Below are 26296 nucleotides of genomic sequence, written 5' to 3' on the forward strand. Positions count from 1 at the left end.
TATTGATATATACCCAAAGGAAACTTTTGCCCATGTACAATAGGAGACATGTACCAGAATTTTCAGAGTAGCATAATTTACAATAACAAACACTTAGAAACGACCCAAATGCCCATTAACAGGAGCGAATTAAAAAGTATAATAAGGGCTTCCCTGGTGGCGCAGTGGTTGAGAGTCCGCCTGCCGATGCAGGGGACGCGGGTTCGTGCCCCGGTCCGGGAAGATCCCACATGCCGCGGAGCGGCTGGGCCCGTGAGCCATGGCTGCTGAGCCTGCGCGTCCGGAGCCTGTGCTCCGTAACGGGAGAGACCACAATGGTGAGAGGCCCGCGTACCGCAAAAAAAAAAAAAAAAAAAAGTATAATAAGATCACAAATCGTAGTATTTGTATGTCATTCAAAATAAATGAACTGTACTGACAAGTAACTATATAAGATAAATCTTAGTAAAATTAAAGATAAAATCTTAACAATATTATGTATAAAAGTAAGCCTGTAATATTACATACAGCATAGTGTCCCCTTTTAAATTATTAAAAACAAGTAAATATATATATATATATATGCTATAAAACTCTATAAGAAGGAAAGAAATCAAAGCACAGGTGAGCGTGAGATTCAAGATGCTGTATAATCTCAGGTGGGGAAAGCCACGGGCATAGGATAAGGGAGACTATATGGTTAGATGAAGGTTATTGTCAAGACCCTAGCTTCTGCCTGGGTATTGGGTTCATGGGCACTTAGTACATTATTGAAAACAATTAACTGAGAAAGGCCATGCATGGGCTAATGATGAGTGTGCCAAGGATAAGAATTAATCCAATAGTGTAACTTCAGTCCATAAAAAATAAAATAAAATCAAATCAGCCCACATTCCCAAAGGCAATGTAAGGGAAGAGAAAGAGCCTATGGCAAGTTAGACCAACTTGGGCTCCCACCCTGGCCACACCACTTGCTAGCTGTGTGACCTCTTCGGAGTCACGTAGCCTCTCTGAGCTACAGTCTCCTCATGGCTAAAATGTATACCATAAAGCGGAATATTTAAAGATGAAGGCCATTAAGACTTAGCATAATGGCTGACACGCAGTAGGTGTTCAATAAATGGTAGCCAGTGTTAGTAACAAAGGAGAGAGTGCCTAGATATAACAGAATGGGGGAAAAAGTGCTAAATAAAATGTTACATGTCAGTGCATGGTAATGTACTAACATTATGGTAATGATAATAGTAGCTTTCATTGATTAAGAGGTTTCTGTGTTCTAGGCCTTTCATTTAACCATTACAACAACCTTATGAACTACATATTTTTTATATTCCTCAATTTACAGACAAGGACAGAGAAGTTCAGAGACGGTAAAGAAATTTGCCCAAGGTCACTCAGTTAGTAAGGTCTGGGGCTGGGATTTGAATCCAGGTCTCTGATTCTCAAGACCCAACTCTCAGCACTGGTCTCCACCCTTTCCTGGCAAAATCTGTGCATCTTTCCTTTGGCTTGGAGCTGGTAAGGGTCTATGCCCCGACCCAAGCTCCAGCCTCTTACCTCACCATGACCTCCTACATTTACTTCACCCCTACGTGCTTGGGAGCCAGATGTGGACCAGGCTGGTCCTCTGTTTGTGCTTGCCAGGTGTGGGATGATCTACATGGAGCCCCATCAGCTAGGTTGGAAGCCCCTGAAGGATTCATACATGGACACCCTGCCTTCCAGTCTCACCGAGGAACACAAGGAATTGGTGAGATCCTCTGGTCCCTTTCCTTCCTGTCCCTCCCTGTCTCCCTACTCCTCATCTCAAAGGTCTTCTAGGATCATTTTCACATTCATAATTACAGAAGGCAAGAAGGAGCAGGAAATTCCCTGACTGTCCCTAATTATCTTGCTTCCTGGCTACCTGCCATTTTTCTGACTTTCACTCCATGTGGTGGGGATGGGGTGATGCAGTCAATTTCTCCTTTCTCTTCCACCTTCTCCATTACTTCCTGGCTCCCCAGTGGAGAATTCTGGTGCTTGAGAAACGTTCTATTTGATGACTGGAATGTCACCCCTTTCCCCATTGCCTACTAGGAGAAATGCCTCTGGAAGTTGCTCTAAAGATGGACCAGGTTAGGAAGACCTGTGTTCCTCTCTTCACTGCCACTTCCCGTCCCTGTAACCTAGACTCCATACCTTCTATATTTAGGGAGCCAGAACCAGTTAGAAATTCTCTTAGTGCAGCTACTAAGAGTGTCCATTTTCTTCTTCCCTTCCTAAAAGAGATGTGAGTGTTCAGGTTACATTAGCACACACTCAGACAAGGGAAGTAGGAAGGGAGAACCAGTTATTATGGTGTTTCTGATTCCCTAGGAAAGTTTCCCACTGAAGAAGCCAAGAAGGATCTGAGGTGGATTCTCTTCCCACTGTGGAAACAGTCTGGGGAACTGTGTAGGACAGCCCCTCTCTTGTCACATTTACATACATGCGCAATATATATGTAGCATGTTTATTTACATAGACACATACCCACATGCACAGTGAGAAACCAATCTACACATGCACAGGAAGCCTTCAGAAACTTCCTAGTATCCTTAGTACAGTCTAACTTCTTATCGGGCCTCTGAGACTGTGATCCCACCCAGCCTGCCTCTCCAACCTCACCTACCCTCTTCTCAGCCTCAGCTCATTATCTTCCAGCCCTTGGGTGTTGTTTCCATTCCTAGAAAACCCCAGGTTTTACTACCTCAAAGCTTTTGCATTTTTTGTTCCTCTTTCTGGAAATCTTGCCCCATTTATTCTCATAAGGGATGATTCACTTTTGTCATCCAGGTGTCAGCATAAAGGCCTCCTTCTCCAAGAAGTCTTCCCTGACCACCCTATTAAAAACTTCCTGTTATTTCCCATTGTAATACCTTTATTTGTTTCCTGCTAGTACATTCATGATTTGTAAATACTTTCATTTCCTTGCTTGTTTATTTATTTTTTGTTTGTCTTCCCTTCCCCTCAGACCACGAGGACAGGGACCTTGTCTATCTTGTTCATCATTTATCCTTAGCACCTACCACACTGCATTTAGTAGATGCACAATAAATTTTACTGACTGAAAACCACATATCTATGTACTCATATATAGTCATATATACATATAAAGACATCTAAACATTCATATATGCACACATATCTGTGTATAATCAGTATCTGTATATTTATTTAGTGATGACCTACCTACTTACAAAAAAATAACTTAAGGTAATTTACAGCGAAAGTCACAAAGTATAACAAAAGTGAAAAAAACACTAAGAGGAGAAAGTGAGGCAAGTAATTTTTTAATATATTTTTTATTAGAGTATAGTTACTCTACACTGCTGTAGAGCAAAGTGAGTCATCCATACATATACATATATGCCATCTTTTTTGGATTTCCTTCCCATTTATGTCACCACAGAGTGCTGAGTAGAGCTCCCTGTGCTATGTAGTAGGTTCTCATTAGTTGTTTTAAATTGGGTGGGGAGCAGAGCCAAGAGACAACAATTAACATACCCACCAATAAGTATGTACATACATACATACAGGGAATCACTGAAAATGAGCCTGAAATTCCCTGTGGCCACTTTCTACAGGAGACCTGCCTTATAAATGCCAGTCAGTCATTTGCAAATCAGTTGTTTAGAATTCCTAACGTTTTTTTTAATAGAAACAAAGGCAGATACTGTGGCTGGGACCTAAAACTATTTCATGCATCCTGTAGCTGACCCATAGTGGCTCCAAGCTTCAGCTTAGTGGAATGGGAGTCGTGTGGAATGGCCAGTGGGCTGCACAGTCCATTAAATAGGAAGCTGGGCGCATCTGTCTTGGTGCCTGTGGACTTTCCTCAGTACACCTAGACTCAAAAGTAATCAGCAGTCTTACCAACATTTCCAGCCTCCTCGAGGTGTACCAAGCTCTTGGTCTTAAACACACTTTTTAATAATGTCAAATCTCACTTTCTACTCTTAGGTCAATGACATGTTCATGTGGCTTATCCAGCCCTGTCTGGAATTTATTCAGCTTCAGTGTAAATTTGTGGTCCAAACATCTCCCATCCACCTTGCCTTCTCAATGATGAGACTGTACTCCTCTCTGCTAGGTAAGTACTACCCTACAGTTCTTAAGCCAAATGAGCGTATGGTGTGCCTTGGCCATTTCTTCTGCTCCCACCCCTATTATTCCTCCATGAGTTACAATGAGACCAGCATTTTGGTCTAGAACCAGCAAGTCTTTTGAGTGTAGATAGTAGAGTTTGGTGGAAAGAGTCCATATAGTTTGGCTTGATCTTACATTGACTTCCTGGGTATTCTTGTGCAAATTAGCCCATTCTTCCTCAGTATTAGATTCCTCATCCACTCCTCATCCACACAATGGGAATAATAATTCCTGTTCCTCTTTACCTAACAGGGAGGGATATCCTGGAGGAAAATGAATTTAGATGACATATGTAAATGTATATCAGGAAAAAAAAGATTCTGAAAAGAATAAGATAGGAAGTTTTTCCATTTTAAGAAAACTTATATTACAAAAATCTGAATTCATAAAACACATAGATACACTATAAAAAAACTGATCACATTAGTCTCCAGAACTAGGGAACTTCTCCAGGACATGGAGAACCATTGGTTTAAATGTCCTGGAGAAGTTCTCTATAACCATTTCACATAAATCAAATTTTACAGGATTCTATTGGAAATGACAAAAGATGTGTTAATTTGGAGAACTTTTATTGGATGCCATTTCTTTCTCAAGATAATACATAATTCAAACTGAAGGTGAATCTTCTTACAGCTTCTGCTACATGAACATATTTTCTCAGCCCATTTCTTCCAAAGGCATTATAGATGTAGATTAAAAAAAAAAGTAACATGGGAAACTTGAGTGGAGACTTTCTCTAGCTAAATATTATTTGATTTTCTAAAATTAAAATTACAGGCAATATTTTTAGAAGCACACTAATTCATACAATATCACATATTTGTATTTTTATTTGTAAATTTTACATACTTTCCCAAGCTCCTTTTACTATCCTTGTGTAGTATCTCCTCCAGGAAAGAAAGCACCAGCATGAGAAGTGAACTTATTGTCCACAGTCCTGAGTAACCTCATCTCTTGCCTTCCTGAATCTATAGCTATGAATCCTCTCAGGAGTGCTCAAATACACACAACTACTAAAAATGGGGGACTGGGTTTGAATGCACACATATTTGATTTTGGGGCTATAACTTTTTACTCTGTCAGTGTTAAAATGCAAGAACATGGTAGCTGTGATTAACAAGGACTTGAGATAAGGAACACCGAATACATTTTTAGCCTTTTATTTTGAAATAATTTTAGACTTAAAGAAAAATTGCTAAAAGAATGTAGAGTCACATGTACCCTTTACCGAGATTTCTTTAATGTTAACATCTTATATAATGAAGGTACAATTATCATAATAAGGAAGTTAACATTGATACTATACTGTTAACTACACTTTATTTGAATTTCACATTTTTCCACAAATGTTCTTCTTCTGATCCAGGATCCAATTCAAGATGCCACATTGTACTTAATTGTTGTTATCTCTTTGGTCGCCTACAAGCTATGACAGTTCTTCAGTCTTTCCTTATATTTCATAACTTTTTCACAGACGAAGACTGGCCAGTTATGTTATAGGATGCTTCTCAATTTAAGTTTGCCTCATATGTTCGCATAATTAGATTGAGATTGTGCTTATTAAAAAATTTAGGTATATTTGATTTACAATATTATATGTTTCAGGTGTAAAACGCAGTGATTCACAATTTTTAAAGATTATATTCCATTAAAGTTATTATAAAATACTGGCTATATTCCCTGTGTCGTACAATATATCCTTGTAACTTATTTGTTACATACATAGTAGTTGGTACTTCTTAATCACCAAACATTGGCTTGCCCCTCCCCTGTCCCTCTTCCCGCTGGTAACTACTAGTTTGTTTTCTATATCTGTAAGTCCATTTCTTTTTTGTTATATCCACTAGTGTGTTGTAATTTTTAGATTCCACGTATAAGTGACAACATGCAATATTTGTCTTTTTCTGTCCGACTTATTTTACTAAGCATAATAACCTCCAAGCCCATCCATGTTCTTGCAAATGGCAAAATTTCATTCATTTTTATGGCTGAGTAGTCCATCTTCTTTAATGATTCATCTGTGGATGGACACTTAAGTTGCTTCCATATCTTGGCTATTGTAAATAATGCTGCTATGAACATTGGGTGCATGTATCTTTTTGAATTAGTGTTTTTGTTTTTTCAGATATGTGCCCAGGAGTGGGATTGCTGGATCATATGACAACTCTATTTTTAGTTTTCTGAGGAACCTCCATACTGTTTTCCACAGTGGCTGCACCAATATACATACCTGCCAACAGTGTACGAGGGTTGCTTTTTCTCCACATCCTCACCAACATTAGATATTTGTGGTCTTTTTGATGATAACTGTTCTGACAGGTGTGAGGTGATACCTCATTATGGTTTTCATTTACATTTCTCTGATGATTAAAGATGTTGAACGGGGCTTCCCTGGTGGCGCAGTGGTTGAGAGTCCGCCTGCCGATGCAGGGGACACGGGTTCGTGCCCCGGTCCGGGAAGATCCCACATGCCATGGAGCAGCTGGGCCCGTGAGCCACGGCCGCTGAGCCTGCGCGTCTGGAGCCTGTGCGTCCAGAGCCTGTGCTCCGCAACGGGAGAGGCCACAACAGTGAGAGGCCCACGTACTGCAAAAAAAAAAAAAAAAAAAAAGATGTTGAACATCTTTTCATGTGCCTGTTGGCCATCTGTATCTCTTCTTTGGAAAAATGTCTATTCAGATCTTCTGCCCATTTTTAATCAGGTTGTTTGTTTTTTTGTTGTTGATTTATATGACCTGCTTTTGTATTTTAGATATTAACCCCTTATCAGTAATATCATTTGCAAATATTTTCTCTGATTCAGTAGGTTGTCTTATCATTTTGTCCATGGTTTCCTTTGATATGCAAAAGCTTTTAAGTTTAATCAGGTCCCACTTGTTTAGTTTTGATTTTGTTTCCTTTGCCTTAGGAGACAAATCAAAAAAATATTGCTACTATTTATGTCAGAGTGTTCTGCCTATGTTTTCTTCTAGGAGTTTTATGGTTTATGGTCTTACATTTAGGTCTTTAATCCATTTTGAGTTTATTTTTTGCGTATGGTGTGAGAAAATGTTCTGATTTTATTCTTTTACATATAGCCGTCCTATTGTCCCAGCACCACTTACTGAAGAGACTGTCCTTTCTCCATTATATATTCTTGCCTCCTTTGTCATAGATTAATTGACCATAAGTGTATGGGTTTATTTCTGGGCTCCCTATTCTGTTCCATTGATCTGTATTTCTGCTTTTATACCAGCACCATACTGTCTTGATTACTGTAGCTTTGTAGTATAGTCTGAAGTCTGGGAACATTATGCCTCCAGCTCTGTTCTTCTTTCTTAAGATTGCTTTGGCTATTAGGGGGTCTTATGTGTTTACATACAACTTTTAGAATTATTTGTTCTAGTTCTGTGAAAAATGCCTTTGATATTTTGATGAGGATTGCATTGAATCTGTAGATTACCTTGGGTAGCATGGTCATTTTAACAATATTAATTCTTCCAATCCATGAACACAATATATCTTTCCATCTGTTTGTGTCATTTTCAGTTCTTCATCAGTGTCTCGTAGTTTTCCGAATATAGGTCTCTTACTTCCTTATTTAGATTTATTCCTAGATATTTTATTCTTTTTGATGCAATGTTAAGTGGGATTCTTTCCTTAATTTCTCTTTATAGTAGTTTGTTTTCAGTGTATAGAAGTGCAACCAACTTCTGCATATTAATTTTATTAATTTTGAATCCTGCAACTTTACTGAATTTACTGGTGAACTGTAGTAGTTTTTTGGTGATGCCTTTAGGATTTTCTATATATAGTATCATGTCATCTGCAAGCACTGACAACAAGAACAACAGCGTCAACAACCAAAAGAACAAGTGTTGATGAAGATGTAGAGAAATTGGAACCCTTGTGCACTGTTGATGGAAATGTAAAATGGTACAGTTACTATGGAAAATAGTTTGTCAGATCCTCAGAATTAAAAATAGAATTACCAGATGACTTAGCACTTTTGCTTCTGGTATATGTACAAAGGAATTGAAAGTAGGGACATAAACAGATATTTGTACACCCATGTTCATAGCAGCATTATTCACAGAAGCCAAAGGTGGAAGCAACCCAAGTGTCCATCAACCAATGAATGGATAAATAGATCAAGTATATACATATGGTGAAATATTATTCAGCCTTAAAAAAGGAAGGAAATTCTGGGGAGTTCCCTAGTGGTCTAGTGGTTAGTGTTTGGTGCTTTCACTGCTGTGGCCTGGGTTCAATCCCTGGTTCAGGAACAGAGATTCCACAAGCCGCATGGTGCGGCTAACATAAAAAAAAAGAAATTCTGATACATGCGCCAACATGGATGAACCTTGAGGACATTATGCTAAGAGAAATAAGCCAGTCAGAAAAGACTATATGATTTCACCTCTAAGACATATCTAGGTTAGTCAAATTTATAAAGACAGAAAGTAGAATGTTGTTTGCCGGGCCGTTGGGGAGAGGGTAATGAATTAGTTTCAGCTTTGCAAGATGAAAATAGTGCTGGATATGAATAGTGGTGATGGTTGCACAACAACATGAATGTATTTAATACCACTGAACTTTAAAATGGTTAAGATGGTAATTTTTATGTTACGCATATCTTACCACAATAAAAAAAATTTTTTTTTAATGTATGTGGATAAAGGATCTGGCAGGTGATGCCATTCAACCAGTATCAATCCTCTTCCCAGGCCCCTCACAGACAAAACTGCCCAATTCATATCTATTGCACTCTGCAGCTTTTCCTGAGATTCCTTTTCTTGCTTTTAGATGAAATCAGGGAAATAGAAGAGAAGGAAAGTGAATTAGTTGAAAGCCTGACAAGCCAACAGATCTTCCTCTGGCTGCAAGGTCTCTTCCTTTTTGCCTTGGTGTGGACCGTGGCCGGCACCATCAACGCAGACAGCAGAAAGAAATTTGATCTGTTTTTCCGCAACCTCATCATGGGTATGGATAATAACAACCCAAGACCCAAAAGTGTCAAACTCACCAAAAACAACATCTTTCCAGAAAGAGGTAACTTAGTACCTGTTTGTTTTGTCTTACTGTAGTGGTTTGGAGCATATGTTCCAAACCCAACCAAAATGTGTGGCCCACGTGAGGCCTTTGCAAAAGTCAGGAAAGATTTTGTAGCTTGCCTGAGAGGGTTCACTTCTCCAGAGCTGGCCCATGTATGTAGAGATGGGTGACCCTGAAGTCAGGGTCTTATGGGTTATTTTAACTACTAATTTTTAATTTAGAAAAAGTCATATAACTTTTTTTTTAATTACCCATAATCTCATCACTCTAACAGGCCCCAGGGAACAGCATGAGAAATATAGCCACTTTTTTTTCTTACGCCCTTCTAGTCCTGTTCTATGTGTATACACATCATATCATGGTGATTATGGTATTAACATTTCCTTTAATTTTTTCATTGTAATCTAATATTAAAATATTTATAAGTTTGCTACATACATTATCTTCAGAATGATTACTTTAACGATGTATTAATATTCTTATATGTGTGACATCATTCATAAAAAGATTGAAAGATGTTTGTTTTCTTTTAAGTAGCTTTTACTGCTTTTTTTCTTACCACCCAAGTAATACATTACATCAAATTTAGAAAATACAGAGAAAGGAATAGAAGAAAATAAGTATCAATGGTAATCCCACTATTCAGAAATAATCACTTTTTATATTTTTCCTTCCAGTGTTTTTCTGTATTTCTATAGCAAAAATGGGATCATATTATATACATTCCAAATAGTTTTACATTTTTTTAATTATGAAAAAGTATATGATGGGCCCATGAGGGAACTCCCTGGGGTGATGGTAATGTTGTATATGTTGAGAGAGATTTGGGTTACACAAATACATGCAATTCTCAAAACTCAGTGAATGAACACAAGACTTGTGCATTTCACTGTATGCAAATTTTTTAGCAAATGAAAAAACATAACTATTGAACAGTTAATGATATACATGCCAAAGTATTTATGAGGAAGTGTATATATTTTCTTTGAAATGTGTCAAAAAATAAGATGCCTTAATTGATGGAAAGAGGGATGAACAGGTATGTGATAAAACAAGTGAAAAACTAATGGTAAAATCTAGGAGATGGGTATACAAATGTTCACTGTACAAGGTTTTCAGTGTTTCTTTATGTTTGAAACTTTACATAATAATAAAAAAAAATGAATGAGCAAGTAGTTGCCGTTGTCCCCCTAAACACACACTTTCCCCAGCACACCTGGCACACTTCAAATATGTGATACATGGTTATCTGTCAGATGAACTGCATGGAGGCCTTGTACCAATCCCCTTGTTAGATGGTAGTACATCCATTCTTTTTTTTTTTTTTTTTTGCGGTACACGGGCCTCTCACTGTTGTGGCCTGTCCCGCCGTGGAGCACAGGCTCTGGACGGGCAGGCTCAGCAGCCATGGCTCACGAGCCCAGCCACTCTGCAGCATGTGGGATCTTCCTGGACCGGGGCACGAACCCGTGTCACCTGCATCGGCAGGCGGACTTTCAACCACTGCGCCACCAGGGAAGCCCCATTCTTTTTTTTTCCTCTGTTTTTTTAATTCAGAAGATTTTCTTTTTCTATTTTTTTTATTTTCATTTTTATTTTTATTTATTTATTATTTTTTTGCAGTATGCAGGCCTCTCACTGTTGTGGCCTCTCCCGCCGTGGAGCACAGGCTCCGGACGCACAGGCTCAGCGGCCATGGCTCACGGGCCTAGCCGCTCCGCGGCATGTGGGATCTTCCCAGACCAGGGCACGAACCCGCGTCCCCTGCATTGGCAGGTGGACTCTCAACCACTGCACCACCAGGGAAAGCCTATGATACTTTTAATGTATTGTTCGATTTGGTTTGCTAATATTTTGTTGAGGATTTTTGCATCTATGTTTATCAGTGATGTTGGCCTGTAATTTTCTTTTTTTGTGATAACTTTGGTTTTGGTATCAGGGTGATGCAGGCCTCACAGAATCAGTTCAGAAGTGTTCCTGCCTCTGCAATTTTTTGGAATAGTTTGAGAAGGTACATGTTAACTCTCCTCTAAATGTTTGGTAGAATTCACCTGTGAAGCCCTCTGGTCCTGGACTTTTGTTTGTTGGGGGTTTTTAAATTACTGATTCAACTTTATTACTGGTAATTAGTCTGTTCATATTTTCTATTTCCTCAAGGTCCACTCTTGGGAGATTGTACCTTCCCAAGAATTTGACCATTTCTTCTGGGTTGTTCATTTCTTTGGCATATAGCTGTTCATAGTAGTTTCTTATGATCATTTGTATTTCTGTAGTGTCGGTTGTAATTTCCCCTCTTTCATTTCTGATTTTATTGATTTGGGCCTTCTCCCTTATTTTTCTTGATGAGTCTGGCTACAGGTTTATCAATTTTTTTTATCTTTTCAAAGAACCAGCTTTTCGTTTCATTGATCTTTTCTATTGTTTTTTAGTCTCTATTTCATTTATTTCTCCTCTGATCTTTATGATTTCTCTCCTTCTACTAACTTTGGGTTCACTTATTCTTCTTTCTCTAGTTCCTTTAGTTGTAAGGTTAGGTTGCTTATTTGAGATTTTTCTTGTTTCCTGAGGTAAGATTGTATTGCTATAAATTTCCCTCTTAGAACTGCTCTTGGGCTTCCCTGGTGGCGCAGTGGTTGAGAGTCCGCCTGCTGATGCAGGGGACACGGGTTCGTGCCCCAGTCTGGGAGGATCCCATATGCCGCGGAGCAGCTGGGCCCATGGGCCATGGCCGATGGGCCTGCGCGTCTGGAGCCTGTGCTCCGCAACGGGACAGGCCACAGGGGTGAGAGGCCCGTGTACCGCAAAAAAAAAAGAACTGCTCTTGCTGTATCCCATAGGTTTCGGATCATTGTTTTTTCATTTTCATTTGTGTCTGGGTATTTTTTTATTTCCTCTTTGATTTCTTCAGTAATCCATTGGTTGTTTAGCCTCCACGTATTTGTGATTTTTGCAGTTTTTTTCTTATAGTTGATTTCTAGCCTCATAGTTCTATGGTCGGAAAAGATACTTGATATGATTTAAATTTTCTTAAATTTACTGAGGCTTTTTTGTGGCCTAGCCTGTGATCTGTCCTGGAGAATGTTTCATGTGCACTTGAAATTATGTATATTCTGCTGCTTTCAGATGGAATGCTCTATGTATATCAATTAAGTCCATGTGATCAAAGGTGTCATTTAAGACCAGTGTTTCCTTATTAATTTTCTGTCTAGATGATCTGTCTATTGATGTAAGTGGGGTGTTAAAGCCCCGCCCCCCACTATTATTGTGTTACTGTCAATTTCTTCTTTTATGTCTGTTAATATTTGCCTTATATATTGAGGTGCTCCTATGTTGGATGCATATATGCTTACAATTGTTATATCGCTTCTTGGATTGATCCCTTGATCATTATATAGTATCCTTCTTTGTCTCTTGTAACAGACTTTATTTTAAAGTCTATTTTGTCTCATATAAGTATTGCTACTTTTGATTTCCATTTGCACAGAATACCTCTTTTCATCCCTTCACTATCAGTCTGTGTGTGTCTCTATATCTGAAGTGAGTCTCTTGTAGGCAGCATATATACAGGTCTTGTTTTTGTATCCATTCAGCCACTCTATCTATGTCTTTTGGTTGGAGCATTTAATCCATTTACATTTAAGGTAATTATTGATATTTATGTTCATATTGCCATTTTATTATTTTTCTTTTTTTCTCTTCTCTTAAGATTTGATGACTATCTTTAGTGTTATGTTCAGATTCCTTTTTCTTTTTTTTGTGTATGTCTAGTTTAGATTTTTGGTTTGTGGTTGTTACTATGAGGATTTTATATGGCAGTCTGTATATGTGTGTGTATTGGTGTGTGTGTGTATATAAGCTGCTGATCTCTTCATTTCAAATGCATTTTTAAAACCCTGCATTTGTACTCTCCTCCGCTCCCAATTACTATTTTTGATATCATATATTTACATCTAATTGTTTTCTGTATCTCTTAACTGCTTATTGTGGGTATAGATGATTTTACTACTTTTGACTTTTAACCTCCCTACTAGCTTTGTGTGTGGATGATTTCCTACCTTTACTGTAGGTTTGCCTTTACTGGTGACCTTTTTCATTTTGTAATTTTCTTGTTTCTAGTTGTGGCCTTTCCTTTTTCCTAGAGAAGTTCCTTTAACATTTGTTATAAAGCTCATTTGGTGGTGCTGAACTTTTTTAGCTTTTGCTTGTCTGTAAAGCTTTTGATCACTCCATCAAATCTGAATGAGAGCCTTGCCAAGTAGAGTATTTTTGATTGTAGGTTTTTACCTTTCATCACTTTAAACATATTGTGTCACTCCCTTCTGGCCTGCAGAGTTTCTGCTGAAAAATCAGCCGATAGACTTATGCGAGTTCCCTTGTATGTTACTTGTTGCTTTTCCCTCACTGCTTTTAATATTCTCTCTTTATCTTTAATTTTTGTGTTTTTGTTTGTTTGTTTGTTTGTGGTACGCGGGCCTCTCACTGTTGTGGCCTCTCCCGTTGCGGAGCACAGGCTCCGGATGCGCAGGCTCAGCCGCCATGGCTCACGGGCCCAGCTGCTCAGCGGCATGTGGGATCTTCCCGGACCAGGGCACGAACCCGCGTCCCCTGCATCGGCAGGCGGACTCTCAACCACTGCACCACCAGGGAAGCCCAGGTTCTTTTTTTTTAATAGATTTAATTAACTAATTTATTTATTTATTTTTGGCTGTGTTGAGTCTTTGTTGCTGCGCATGGGCTTTCTCTAGTTGTGGCGAGCGGGAACTACTCTTCATTGAGGTGCACAGGCTTCTCATTACGATGGCTGCTCTTGTTGCGGAGCACGGGCTCTAGGCACGTAGGCTCCGGTAGTTGTGGCACGTGGGCTCCAGTAGTTTGGGCACGTGGGCTTCAGTAGTTGTGGCTTGCAGGCTCTAGAGCACAGGCTCAGTAGTTGTGGTGCATGGGCTTAGTTGCTCCACAGCATGTGGGATCTTCCTGAACCAGGGCTTGAACCCGTGTCCCCTGCATTGGCAGGTGGATTTTAACCACTGCGCCACCAGGGAAGCCCTTTTCACAGGTTCTTATTGGCCTGTTGATGTTCTTTTTTGTAATGTTCTGTCATAGTTTTATTTTTAACAGACTATGTCTAGATGTAGGTATTCTTTTGTTTATTTTTTCCTAGAACATGATGAGTCCTTTCAGTCATCAAGGGAAAGTTTTAGTCTCTGGCTTCCATATCTATCATCTCATCTTTCCTTATTTTTGTGTTTTTGCCTTTTTTTATACCAATTATTCATTTTAATATGATTCACCCACAACTTCAATTATGCTTTTACTGCCTTGAGTGATTTTAATTCTGCTGTGTGTCTTTTGTTTCCTCACTATCCTTTCTTAGTGTATGATTAAAAGCACAGGCCATAGGGGCTTCGCTGGTGGTGCAGTGGTTGAGAGTCCACCTGCCAATGCAGGGGATGCGGGTTCGTGCCCCGGTCCGGGAGGATCCCACATGCCGCGGAGTGGCTGGGCCCGTGAGCCATGGCCGCTGAGCCTGCGCGTCTGGAGCCTGTGCTCCGCAACGGGAGAGGCCACAACAGTGAGAGGCCCACGTACCGCAAAAAAAATAAATAAATAAAAATAAAATAAAATAAAAGCACAGGCCATGAAGTCAAATTGTCAGAGCTTGAATCCTGGCTCCAGTATTTACTAGTTGGGTGACTTTGAGCAAGTTCCCTAATGCCACTCAGTTTCCTCAATTATGAAATGAGGGCAATGATAATACTATGTATTCATGGTGTTCTTGTAAGAATTAAACAGGTTAACACATGTAAAAGCATTTAGAATAAAGCGTGGTACACAGGAAGTGTTAAATAAATATTAGCAACTTTTATTGCTGTCCTCCTCCTCATCATCATCTGTTAGCTCATTCATCTCCCTTTTTTAATCTCATTTTGCCTTTTCATCTAAGCCTGTTTTCTCCTTATGGTTTTCTGTTCCTATTTCATGGAAAAATTATGTCTTTTTGCACCCTATTTAGGCTATCAAACAGTTTTCTGAAATTTGGTTGTGAGTCCTGCATTAAACAAGGTTCAGAGGTATACTCTTCAAGTTTAATCTCCATATTGTATTCCTTTACATTGCAACATTTTTTCACAGGTTCCATGTGTGGTTGTCTGCTTCCCCATGCTTCAAGATCAGTCTCTTCATGCTGTGTCAGCAAATTGGTACATGAAGTATCCTTGACCCCATTCTTGGTTCACTTTGTGACAACATCTTTCCTTTCCTTCTGTAGCTGAGCAGCTAATTATGTGCACAGCTTCCAAGTTCCCTACAGCATCTCCTGCCTACTGTAATGGGCTCGTCTCCTTCCTCCATGTCCTATTCAACTGATGCAGTATTAAAAAGGCCCCATAATTTCCAGCATGTACTGCAGACTAGTTTCTTTGTATACCTTCTTTGGCAACAACTACTCTACTTAAACGTAGGTTTGGTTCTGAAAAAGCTGTTTGTAAGAGCAAAATGACACCTTACAAGTGACCGATGTGAACATATCCATTGAAAGTTAAGCTTTACTTTTGTCTCCATGGTAATCATACATCTCTCTTTTTGCTGGTTTTCAAAACTCTCCACTACTTTTGGACATGATCAGGGTAAATGGTATTCATAAACCCCCTTAAAAAAAAAACCCAAATGCTGTAAACTCTAGAGTCAGGAACAATGGGATGGCCAAGATCCAAAGACCACATGTGATCAACTAATGCCATCTGTTGGAAGCAGGCTTTTTATTTGTTTCATCTGTGAACATTCTAAAAAAGGACATTTTTGAACTGAGGAGCGACTGTGGTTCTTTACCTTGGAAGACCATACCTCACTGAATTTAAAGTGCCACGACTATCTCCTTCCTCATTGTGGTCTGCGACCCTGCCACCCCTATCAGCTGTAGGAAGATGGCCTGGCAAGGCAAGGATGAGAAAAAAAGGAGACAGTTCTTCCAGTTCTCCCAGAGTAGTACCTGGCAGGGCAAAGCAACAGCTGCCTAATTTTCTATGTGCGATGTCACCTGCATCTCTGCATCTCTGCATCCAGGGGTGGGGGGAGGGGGGACTAGGAGTATACCCAGTGGGCCTGTTGCTCTTTCTCATGCAGTCTCCTGAGGTAAAATTTCTCAGTCCAGCTCATCTACTATTTAGTTAGAGGAGATTCTGCCTAGCTTCTTTTAGTCTTTGTTTTCAGTGACATTATTCCACTCCTTTCTCTTGTGCCTTCCTAAGTATTTTACAATAGGAAATTACAAAGCTCCTAGACAGAACCCATTTGAATCCAAAGATGTGTTTTAATTGCCAAGTGTGAATTCTTTCTAATATAACAGCTTTATTGAGGTACAATTTACATATCATAAAATTCACTCACTTAAGTGAGCAAATCAGTGGTTTTTAGCAAATTTGCCTAGTTGTGCAACTGTCTAACCCAATTTTAGAATATTGGAACACTAGAACAAATTTAGAACATGGATCACCCCAGCAAGATCCTGCATGCCCATTTTCAGTGAATCCCTGTTCCCATCCTCAGCCCCAGGCAACCATTCATCTGCTCTCTATAGATTTGCCTTTTCTGGACATTTCAAGTGCATGGAATCATGTAGTATGTGGCCTCTTGATCTGGCTTTGATTTTACTTTCTTATTACCATCTTAAAAAGCTTAAAATGTCTTTCTAGCCTTTCCACAGGGTTTAAAATTCTCATGGTGAGAGCTCCAGGGAGGCCTTCTCTGACCTCATGGGATGTTGTTTTCTGGGCTTTTCATGATCTAGGAGCCTGGGGGCACATGGATCTCTCAAATAAGTGCTGAAGGAACTGTGTTGGGGAATGCACACTAAGGAAAGCCAGCAGTCCTTTGGGGAATTCCCTCAAGGTTGGGTTAACATCATCTAACATTGATCTTTATTTGTCCAGAAGTGCTAAATTTCCCTTTATTCTTTTGCTTTTTGTTTGTTTGTTTGTTTTTTCATTTTTTTAAAGTCTTTATTGAATTTGTTACAATATTTCTTCTGTTTTATGTTTTGGTTTTTTGGCCATGAGGCATGTGGGATCTTAGCTCCCTGACCAGGGATCGAACCCGTACCCCCTGCGTTTGAAGGTGAAGTCTTAACCACTGGCCTGCCAGGGAAGTCCCCCACTGTGTGTCTTTTGAAAACCCACTCACCTCTCTGTTGAAGTTTATCTTGTTCTCCCAAGTGAAGGCGAGGAAAACAGTTGGGACAGGGGGTGGTCCGAGGTGATAGAACTAATTTATCTTCCTGGATTTCTACTACTATTCTCCCCATTCTACCCCTGCACTTGCATCAGAGTTTGAGTAAAAATCACAGTGCAGAGCGAACAGGAGCACTACTCTGATGAGGACCAAACAGACCTAGAGCTAAATGTTCTCAAGTGCCTCTCTGTGTGCCCACAGCTATGCTAAATGTCTGACACATATATCTCATTCACCTTCCACAGGGATTCTCTAAGCTTTATATAAAATCAGGCCCATTTTACAGATATGCAAATGGTAACCTTGGCCAAGATCACACAGCAGTAAATCCACTTTTACTCAGTTGGACCTTTTCTCTTTGGCCGAAATGTTCCTGTATCAAGCCACAAATTAACTCTAGCTAATAACATCAGCAAGAGAAGGGGATAAATGCTTTTCTGAATCATGCTTTTTCTATCTCTTTTTTTATTATAAAAGCAATTTAATTCTATTAAATAAAAATGATCAAAAATATTTTTGTTCATACCACACTATCACAAGTATTTCAGTTTTCAAAATATCTTTCTCTATCTTGTCCATCTGCTTTCATCTCTTTATATAGTTGACATAATGGTATATATTCCCTTTTTTATTCTTCTATTTTATCTGTCATTGTTTCTTGAATGCATTTTTCTTTATTAATACTTAGATTTTGTAGCTATCATTTTGAAGTATTTAATAGATAATTTATTTTAAAACTTCATTTTTTAGTTTTCTATTTTACTTAAGTATTAATTGGGTATATATCTCCTTATCTTCCTCTTAGTTCTAGATAATGTGAATTCTCTTCTTAAGGTCACTTCATCTCTCTAGAACGTGTATCTACATCATTGCCCCTAGTTCTCTCTTTTTTTTTTTTAATAAATTTATTTTATTTATTTATTTATTTATTTTGGATCCGTTGGGTCTTTGTTGCTGCGCGCGGGCTTTCCCCAGTTGCAGCAAGCGGGGGCTACTCTTCGCTGCAGTGTGCAGGCCTCTCATTGCAGTAGTTTCTCTTGTGGCAGAGCACGGGCTCTAGGCGCGTGGGCTTCAGTAGTTGCAGCACGCAGGCTCAGTAGTTGTGGCACACGGTCTCTAGAGCGCAGGCTCAGTAGCTGTGGCACACGGGCCTAGTTGCTTCGCAGCATGTGGGATCTTCCCAGACCAGGGCTCGAACCCGTGTCCCCTGCATTGGCTGGCGGATTCTTAACCACTGTGCCACAAGGGAAGTCCCTCTCTTTTTTTAATTGAAGTATAGTTGATTTACAATGCTTCAGGTGTACAGCAAACTGATTCAGTTTTATATATATATAAATATATTTATATAAACACACATTATATGCCTATGGCTATTCTTTTTCAGATTCTTTTCCATTACAGGTTTTTACAAGATATTGAATATAGTTCCTTGTGCTATACAGTAGGTCCTTGTTGTTTACCTATCTTAGATATAGTGGTATCTGTTAATCCCAAATTCTTAATTTAACCCTCCCCCCTCCTTTCCCCTTTGGTAACCATAAGTTTGTTTTCTATGTCTGTGCATCTATTTCTGTTTTGTAAATAATGTAATTATCATTTTAATGACTGCAAAGTATTCCATTCATTTTATAAGACATAATTTTGACTGGTCTTCTAATGTGGGACATGTAAATTATTTTCAAATTTTTGTTATCACAGATGGTGCTGTGTACTCATGTAGAGAGATTATTTTCATTATGAATTATTTCCTTATGATAAATTCCCAGAATGTGATTTCTGACTTGGACTAGAGACATTTTTGTAGCTCTGTAAGCATAGTGCCAGATTGCTTTCTAAAAGTGTTGTACCAGATTGACTTCTAGGTAGAGCTGCACAGTGACGTAGGATAATAGAAACTCTCTCCTATAATACATAATGATATGAACAATAACAACAGTTTAAGCCTAAAAAATTTCCCAGTTACAGCCTGATTCTTTAAACATTGAGAGGTAGAGGATAAGGAGAGAAACAAAAGATCCTGCATGTTGTATCTCTCAACCCAGAACCCACAACCCCACTGTCCTTCTAAAAGTGATGCTGAGAGGAAAGGGGGTGAGTTGACAAAATTCTGAGAGTTCTCATTGGTAATCACCAGTGTGGAAAAAGCAGATGGCAGTGGTGACTGGGCAGCTGCAAAAAAAATGTCTAAGAGAAACCTTTGAGCATGAAACCCCTCCATAATTTGGTAGGACCTTATTAGGAGTGGGAGAAACTACCAGGGTTTGCATCTTCCAGAGCTCCATGCTGAGTGGGGGATGTGAGCTGAATTTTTCAGGAGTGAATCATGTCTCTAACTGGGGTGGGAGTGGGATGGACCCATGGTTCTGGAAAATTGGCCAAATTTTAGAAAGAGAATTCAAAGCCCAGGTTTCCTGGCAAGGGCAACTGAGTATTTCCTTTTACCCAACCCCTGTACCCTCAGGCTACAGAAGAGAAATCCACACACCAGTCCTTGAATTGTGGCCAAGAAAGTGAGGGAAATAAACTCACCCTAGATAATGGTGGGGAAAATGTCAAGATTTTACCTGATTATATCAGAGTAAGAACATCAGAAAGAAAGAGACAGAGACAGAGAATGAGAATCTAAAAGAAAAACATGACCTAAGAAACATAAATTATTTGTGTTGCAAGAACTTAGTAATAATATAAATTTAATTTTTAAAATTTATAGATGAACAATGTGCTACTGGCAAAGGGATAGATATATAGATCAACAGAATAGAATTGAGGGTCCAGAAATAAGCCCCTCATATTTATAGTGACTTGATTTTTGACAAGGGTACCAAGATAATTTTATGGAAAAAGAATAATCCTTTTAACACATGGTGCTGGAATAAATGAATATATACATGTAAAATAATGAATCTGGGCCTCTACTTTACACCATAGTCAAAAATTAACTCAAAATGGATCAAAGATCTAAATTCAAAAGTTAAAATTATGAAAGCTTAGAAGAAAACATAGGTGCAAATGATCATGACCTTGGACAGGCAACAATGTCTTAGGACAACAAAAGCACAAGCAACGAAAGAAAAAATAGTTAAACTGAACTTCATCAAAATTAAAAACTTTTGTGCTTCATAGGACAACATCAAGAAAGTGAAAAGACAGAACGGGTGAAATTTCTTTTGCAAATCATATATCTGATAAGGGACTTGTATATAGAATGTATAAAGAAGTATTATAATTCAATGATAAAAAGATAAATAACACAATTTTTAAATGGGCAGAGTAACTGAATAGACATTTCTCCAAAGAAGATATATAAAGGGCCAACAAGCACATGACAAGAACGCAACATTACTAGCATTATTAGCCATCAGGAAAATGCAAATCAAAAACACGAGATACGGGGCTTCCTGGTGGCACAGTGGTTGAGAGTCTGCCTGCCAATGCAGGGGACACGGGTTCGAGCCCTGGTCTGGGAGGATCCCACATGCTGCGGAGCAACTGGGCCCGTGAGCCACAACTACAGAGCCTGCGCGTCTGGAGCCTGTGCTCCGCAACAAGAGAGGCCGTGACAGTGAGAGGCCCGTGCACTGCGATGAAGAGTGGCCCCCGCTCGCCGCAACTAGAGAAAGCCCACACACAGAAACGAAGACCCAGCACAACCAAAAAAATAAATTAATTAATTAATTTAAAAAAAAAAAGAAACATGGGATACCAACTCACAACTGCAATGAGAATAATAAAAAAGATGGAAAACAACAAGTGTTGGTGAGAATGTGGGAAAATTGGAACCCTCACATGTTATAATGGAAATGTAAAATAGTACAGCAGCTTTGGAAAACAGCATTTGGCAGTTCCTCAAAAGTTAAACAAACAAAAGAAAGTTAAACATAGAGTTACCATATGACCAAGAAATTCCACTCCTAGATATATGCCCAAGAGAAATAAAAACAGATGTCCACACAAAGACTTGTACACAAATGTTCATAACAGCATAATTCATAATGGTCAAAAAGTGGAAACAATCCAAATGTCCATCAACTGATGAATGAATAAATAAAATATAGTATATCCATACAATTAAACATTATTCAACAATAAAAAGAAATGAAGTAATAATACATGATACAATGTGGATAAACCTTAAAAACATTATGATGAGTAAAAGAAGCCAGTCACAAAAGAACATCTATTGGATGACTTCAATTATATGAAATGTCCAGAATAGTAAATCTATAAAGACAGAAAGTACATTAGTGGTTGCCTAGTGTTGTGGGCATGTGGGGAGATGAGGGACGAGAAGAGGATTTGGGAGGTGACAGCTAAGAGGTATGAGGTTTCTTTTTGGTGCAATTAAATGTTCTAAAATTGATTATGGTAATGACTGTACAACTCTGTGAATATTAGTATATTCATACATACATGTTTTTTAGTAAACGATTGAATTGTACAATTGAAATGGGTGAATTATATCATGTGTGAATTATATCTTAATAAATCTGTCATTTTAAAGTTTGTAGATGAGGTGATAAAACCGCAGAATCAGAGAAAAAGAGGGGTTGAGAAACCAAAGAAACAAATTGAGATCTAAACCATGCTATTAATGATCTAATAAATGAGAACCAGCAAGGAATAAAGCATACAAGTCTAGACAGCTAACAAATGGCTTAGAGGAAAGGTTTCAGATAACTACACTTGCTACAGAAGATGAAGTCTAAGAGCAATTATAAAGAATATGACTGATATGGAGACCAAACAGTGCTAATTCCTTTAGTGGGTAACCCAATAAATAGTGTAGACAACATATACTAACATATAAATGCAGAAATTTTTCCTAAAATGAAGAACTGCTTCTGTAAATTTTAAGAGTATGCTGTATTCCAAGAAAAACTGATCCAGAATAATTGACCAAAAGAAATAATATGATTAAATTATTGGACTTCCAGGATAAAAGAGATTCCATCCGCATCTGTGTAGGAAAGAAAAATCAATAAAAGTGGAAATATCTGATGGGCCTCAGACTTACACACAGCAACCTAGAATGCAAGAAAACACACTGGAACAATGGTCTGCAACATTCTGAAGGAAAGAAAATGTGACATAAGAATACCACTCTTGGGCTTCCCTGGTGGTGCAGTGGTTGAGAGTCTGCCTGCCGATGCAGGGGACAGGGGTGCATGCCCCGGTCCGGGAAGATCCCACATGCCGCAGAGCGGCTGGGCCCGTGAGCCATGGCCGCTGAGCCTGCGCGTCTGGAGCCTGCGCTCCGCAACGGGAGAGGCCACAACAGTGAGAGGCCCGCGTACCACACACACACAAAAAAGAAAGTTTTCCTCACAAGAAAAAAAATTCTATGTATAATGACAGATTTTATAAGAATAGAATCATTTGACATTACATGCATTATATATTATATATACAATCTTTATTAATATAATTTTATAATGTGATCAGTTCACTGTATATATAAATATTGAATCACTATATTCTATACCTGAAACTAATATAATGTTATTTGTCAGTTATACCTCAATTGAATAAAAAAAAAAAGAAACCACTTTTAGGAACCAGTATCTCTTGTAGTGAATAATGATTATCTGAAGTTTAGCAGGTCCTTCAGTTTCATTTTAGTCTCCTTTTCTTCTAATTTAAGTAAAATTAGATTTAATGTTTTTATTTTTAATAGTGTAATATATAAAAATATAATTATATTTTATGTTGTATTAATATAAATCATATATATATACATAGTGTATGATATATAATATCAAATGATCCTATTCTAATAAAATCCTTTCTTTCATCTACCTATACTTCCATCTTTAATATGTTTGTGTGTCTTGAGAGAGGACTGGAAGGGTTCCCATCAAAATTTATCTCTAGGTGTGAGATTTGGAGCGATTTGTTTTCTTCCTTTTTTGTTCTTTTCAATACTTCCTCTTTATATTATTAAGAATAATTATTTGTATAATTAGCACCTATTATTTTTATACATATAATAAAGTTATTACCCTTTAAAAGGTGTTGTTCCAGGTTATACCATTACACAACTATGCCAGTACCGGTAGTTATACATTTCAGATGCCTATGGCTGAGGTAGTTAAATACCTCAAATAGGAAATGTAAACCCCTGATGTACTAATAACCTATTCTATTTCTTTGGGTACAGGAAGCATCTATGATTTTTATTTCCTCAAGCAAGGTGGTGGACATTGGTACACATGGACAGAGTATATCACCAAAGAGGAGGAAAATATCCCAGCAAATGCAAAGGTAAAAGAGAGTTATTGGCCATGGAACTTTGGTAATGACCTGATATTCAGCAAAGTGGAGAGGTTAACAGCAGGTCTGTGTTAGCATTTTTAAGAACTTACTTTAGGAAAAGGTTCAAACATGAGCTGGACTGAGCCTTCAAAACATGGACTTTAGAATCAGAGAGTCCCAGATTCCTTACTCAGCCTTCACTCTCTCTGCCTCAATTTACTCAACTACACAATAGCAGAAAAAAATACCTAAAGGATGGCTGCAAGGATTGAAGACATTATACATGAATTTGTGGCACACACTGTGTGCTAGATTATGCTGCTGCTATTCTGGTTATTATCACTGTCTATAATGCCAGACGGTCATCAGTCCACCTCTCAGATACCTCAGCCAAAAAGATCCTTGCCTTTTCTTTAAAATCCCCAGAGAAAGATTTCTTTAATCAGAATTCTCAGAAAAATGGGTATTGATTAATAGATTTTCTGGTTAGCAGACAGTTCACCTACAACTCCTGCTCATTTCCTCGTGGAAAATTTTTTCCAGATGTGCAATTTCGTGCCTCTATTTGCAGTTATCTAGTGGACATAATTTATCTTTCTGGGGGTGATTGTAGATTGTTCAGGCCCCAGATAGAGTAGTAGGAGGTGGATGGGAAAGTGGAAATACTGATGACAAAGTCAGACAGCAGACAGGAGCACAGCTGCTTGTGAAAAGGGTGCAGTAAGCAGGAGTGAATGTGTGTTGAGTTCAGGACACACCCTGGAGGCTGTCTTGTAAAGAACCCCACAGCACTGAGGCCCTAAACTTTCATTCTCCTTAAAGAGCTTCATCACCAGAGCTCCAGGGGTTTGCAATCTTGCTGGATTCATACAAATAAAAGTCCAATGCAGAAAATATTTCAGTTCTGCTGGGAATTTTTCCTTTGTCAAAAAATTGTTCTAGCCCCTGAAAATAAAAATCTAAGAAACAAAACCTGCTTTACATTCCTAGTCTTGGTACCTGGTTCTGCATTCAGTATCACTTACTGGCTCTGTGGCTTTAGACAAGTTAGCCAGCCATCCTCCAGTCTCAATTTTTTCATCTGAAAAAGTGAGCTAATAATATACCTGCCTCAGAGGGTTATTAGGAAAGCTGCAGGGAATAACAGAGGCAAAACATCCATAGCTCAACACCTGTTAATTCTCTTCCTCACCCCTTCAATTCCTTTGTTCTATCTGCTCCTTTTACTTTGATCAAATTATTTATCAAAAGAAGCCAAGACTTTTGTCTACCAATATACACAAGGCCACCATGTTGCACAGTCCCTGTTGGTGCCACTTGCATCATGGTCTAGTTTTGCTTTAGAGGCACCATTTACATAAACCATAGTGTGAATGGTGCTCCCTAGAGTTGCACAACAGCACAACAGTGGCTCCATGTTCACTAGCCCCTTCTAGTCTAGACATTTAAGTAGTAGACAGATAAGTAATAGGGATTCCAGGAGCTCAAGACCAAGCCCTTAGAGCCCAATTGGAGCCTGAATACCAGGAATAGTATTGCAGTTTCCATATTGGAAAAAGAGTTAATAGGAACAACCAAGAATCTGAGCATTAGGAAAAGCAGATGAGGAACAAGCACAGGGAATGGGGGTCAAGGGTCACACCTAACCCTTCCTGAACAAGCAGTATAGGTGGCGTATGGGAGGTGGATCTTTCCTGGGGCAAGGCAGTCAGCTTGGTTCAGAGCAGTGGTCTCAGACGGCAGCAGCTATAGACCCATCCTTACTGTAATTGGTGTTTATAATATGACATTTCAGTGGTTAAGAATATAAACCTTGGAATCAGACAAGCTGGAATTAAAATCCTTGCATTTCCACTTACTTGGTGTGTAAGTGAGCTCTGGATCTCAGCTTCCTCATCTCTAAAACAGAGTTTCCTCATCTCTAAAATGCCCATATTTACGTGCAAGATTTAATTTAATCCTCAAAACAGCTCAGTGAACTAGGTGCCATTATTATCCCCATTTTACAGATGAAGAAACTAAGGCCCCTGGAGAGGTAAAATACTCAAAATCATAAAGATAAATAAGAGATGGAGCTGAACGGATAGTAAGGATAGAACCCAAGTCTCCTGAATTCCAAGACCCAATCTCCTGGGCTCAGTACCAAGACTCACCATGTCTTTGTGGCACAGGTCTCAGAACTCATCATCCCCACAATGGAAACAGCCCGGCAGTCCTTCTTCTTGAAAACCTACCTGGACCATGAGATTCCAATGCTGTTCGTAGGACCCACGGGCACTGGCAAATCAGTCATCACCAACAACTTCCTTTTCCGCCTTCCCAAAAATACTTATCTGCCCAACTTCATCAATTTCTCTGCCAGAACTTCAGCCAGTCAGACCCAGGATATCATCATGTCCAAGCTGGATCGACGGCGGAAGGGCCTTTTTGGGCCTCCCATAGGGAAGAAAGCAGTGGTATTTGTGGGTAAGGCATTGGCCTGCATCTGGACACACCAAATTCTTCTACTCTAAGCTGCAGCAAAACAGAATCTCCCCTTGTATAGCCACTGTATAGTCCTTTTACTCTCTCTGGGAGATAAACTATTTCTGGTTAATATAATTCAGCATTCCTTCCCTCCCCTCCTATTTTC

At 38.9% G+C, this 26296-nt stretch overlaps 1 protein-coding gene across 5 annotated transcripts in view; it reads left to right on the plus strand.

The window, feature by feature from the left end:
- Nucleotides 1–26296, plus strand: part of DNAH3 (dynein axonemal heavy chain 3) — a 194658-nt gene that overhangs the window by 111886 nt on the left and 56476 nt on the right. For all 5 annotated transcript variants that reach the window (XM_067706433.1, XM_067706435.1, XM_067706434.1 and 2 more), the window contains 5 exons: nt 1624–1729; nt 3964–4093; nt 8938–9183; nt 23570–23673; nt 25836–26130. In XM_067706433.1, the coding sequence (XP_067562534.1) occupies nt 1624–1729; nt 3964–4093; nt 8938–9183; nt 23570–23673; nt 25836–26130 (881 nt within the window). The remainder of the gene's footprint in view (nt 1–1623; nt 1730–3963; nt 4094–8937; nt 9184–23569; nt 23674–25835; nt 26131–26296) is intronic.

The sequence above is a fragment of the Pseudorca crassidens genome, chromosome 15, assembly GCF_039906515.1.
Source record: "Pseudorca crassidens isolate mPseCra1 chromosome 15, mPseCra1.hap1, whole genome shotgun sequence".
Taxonomy (NCBI): Eukaryota; Metazoa; Chordata; class Mammalia; order Artiodactyla; family Delphinidae; genus Pseudorca; species Pseudorca crassidens.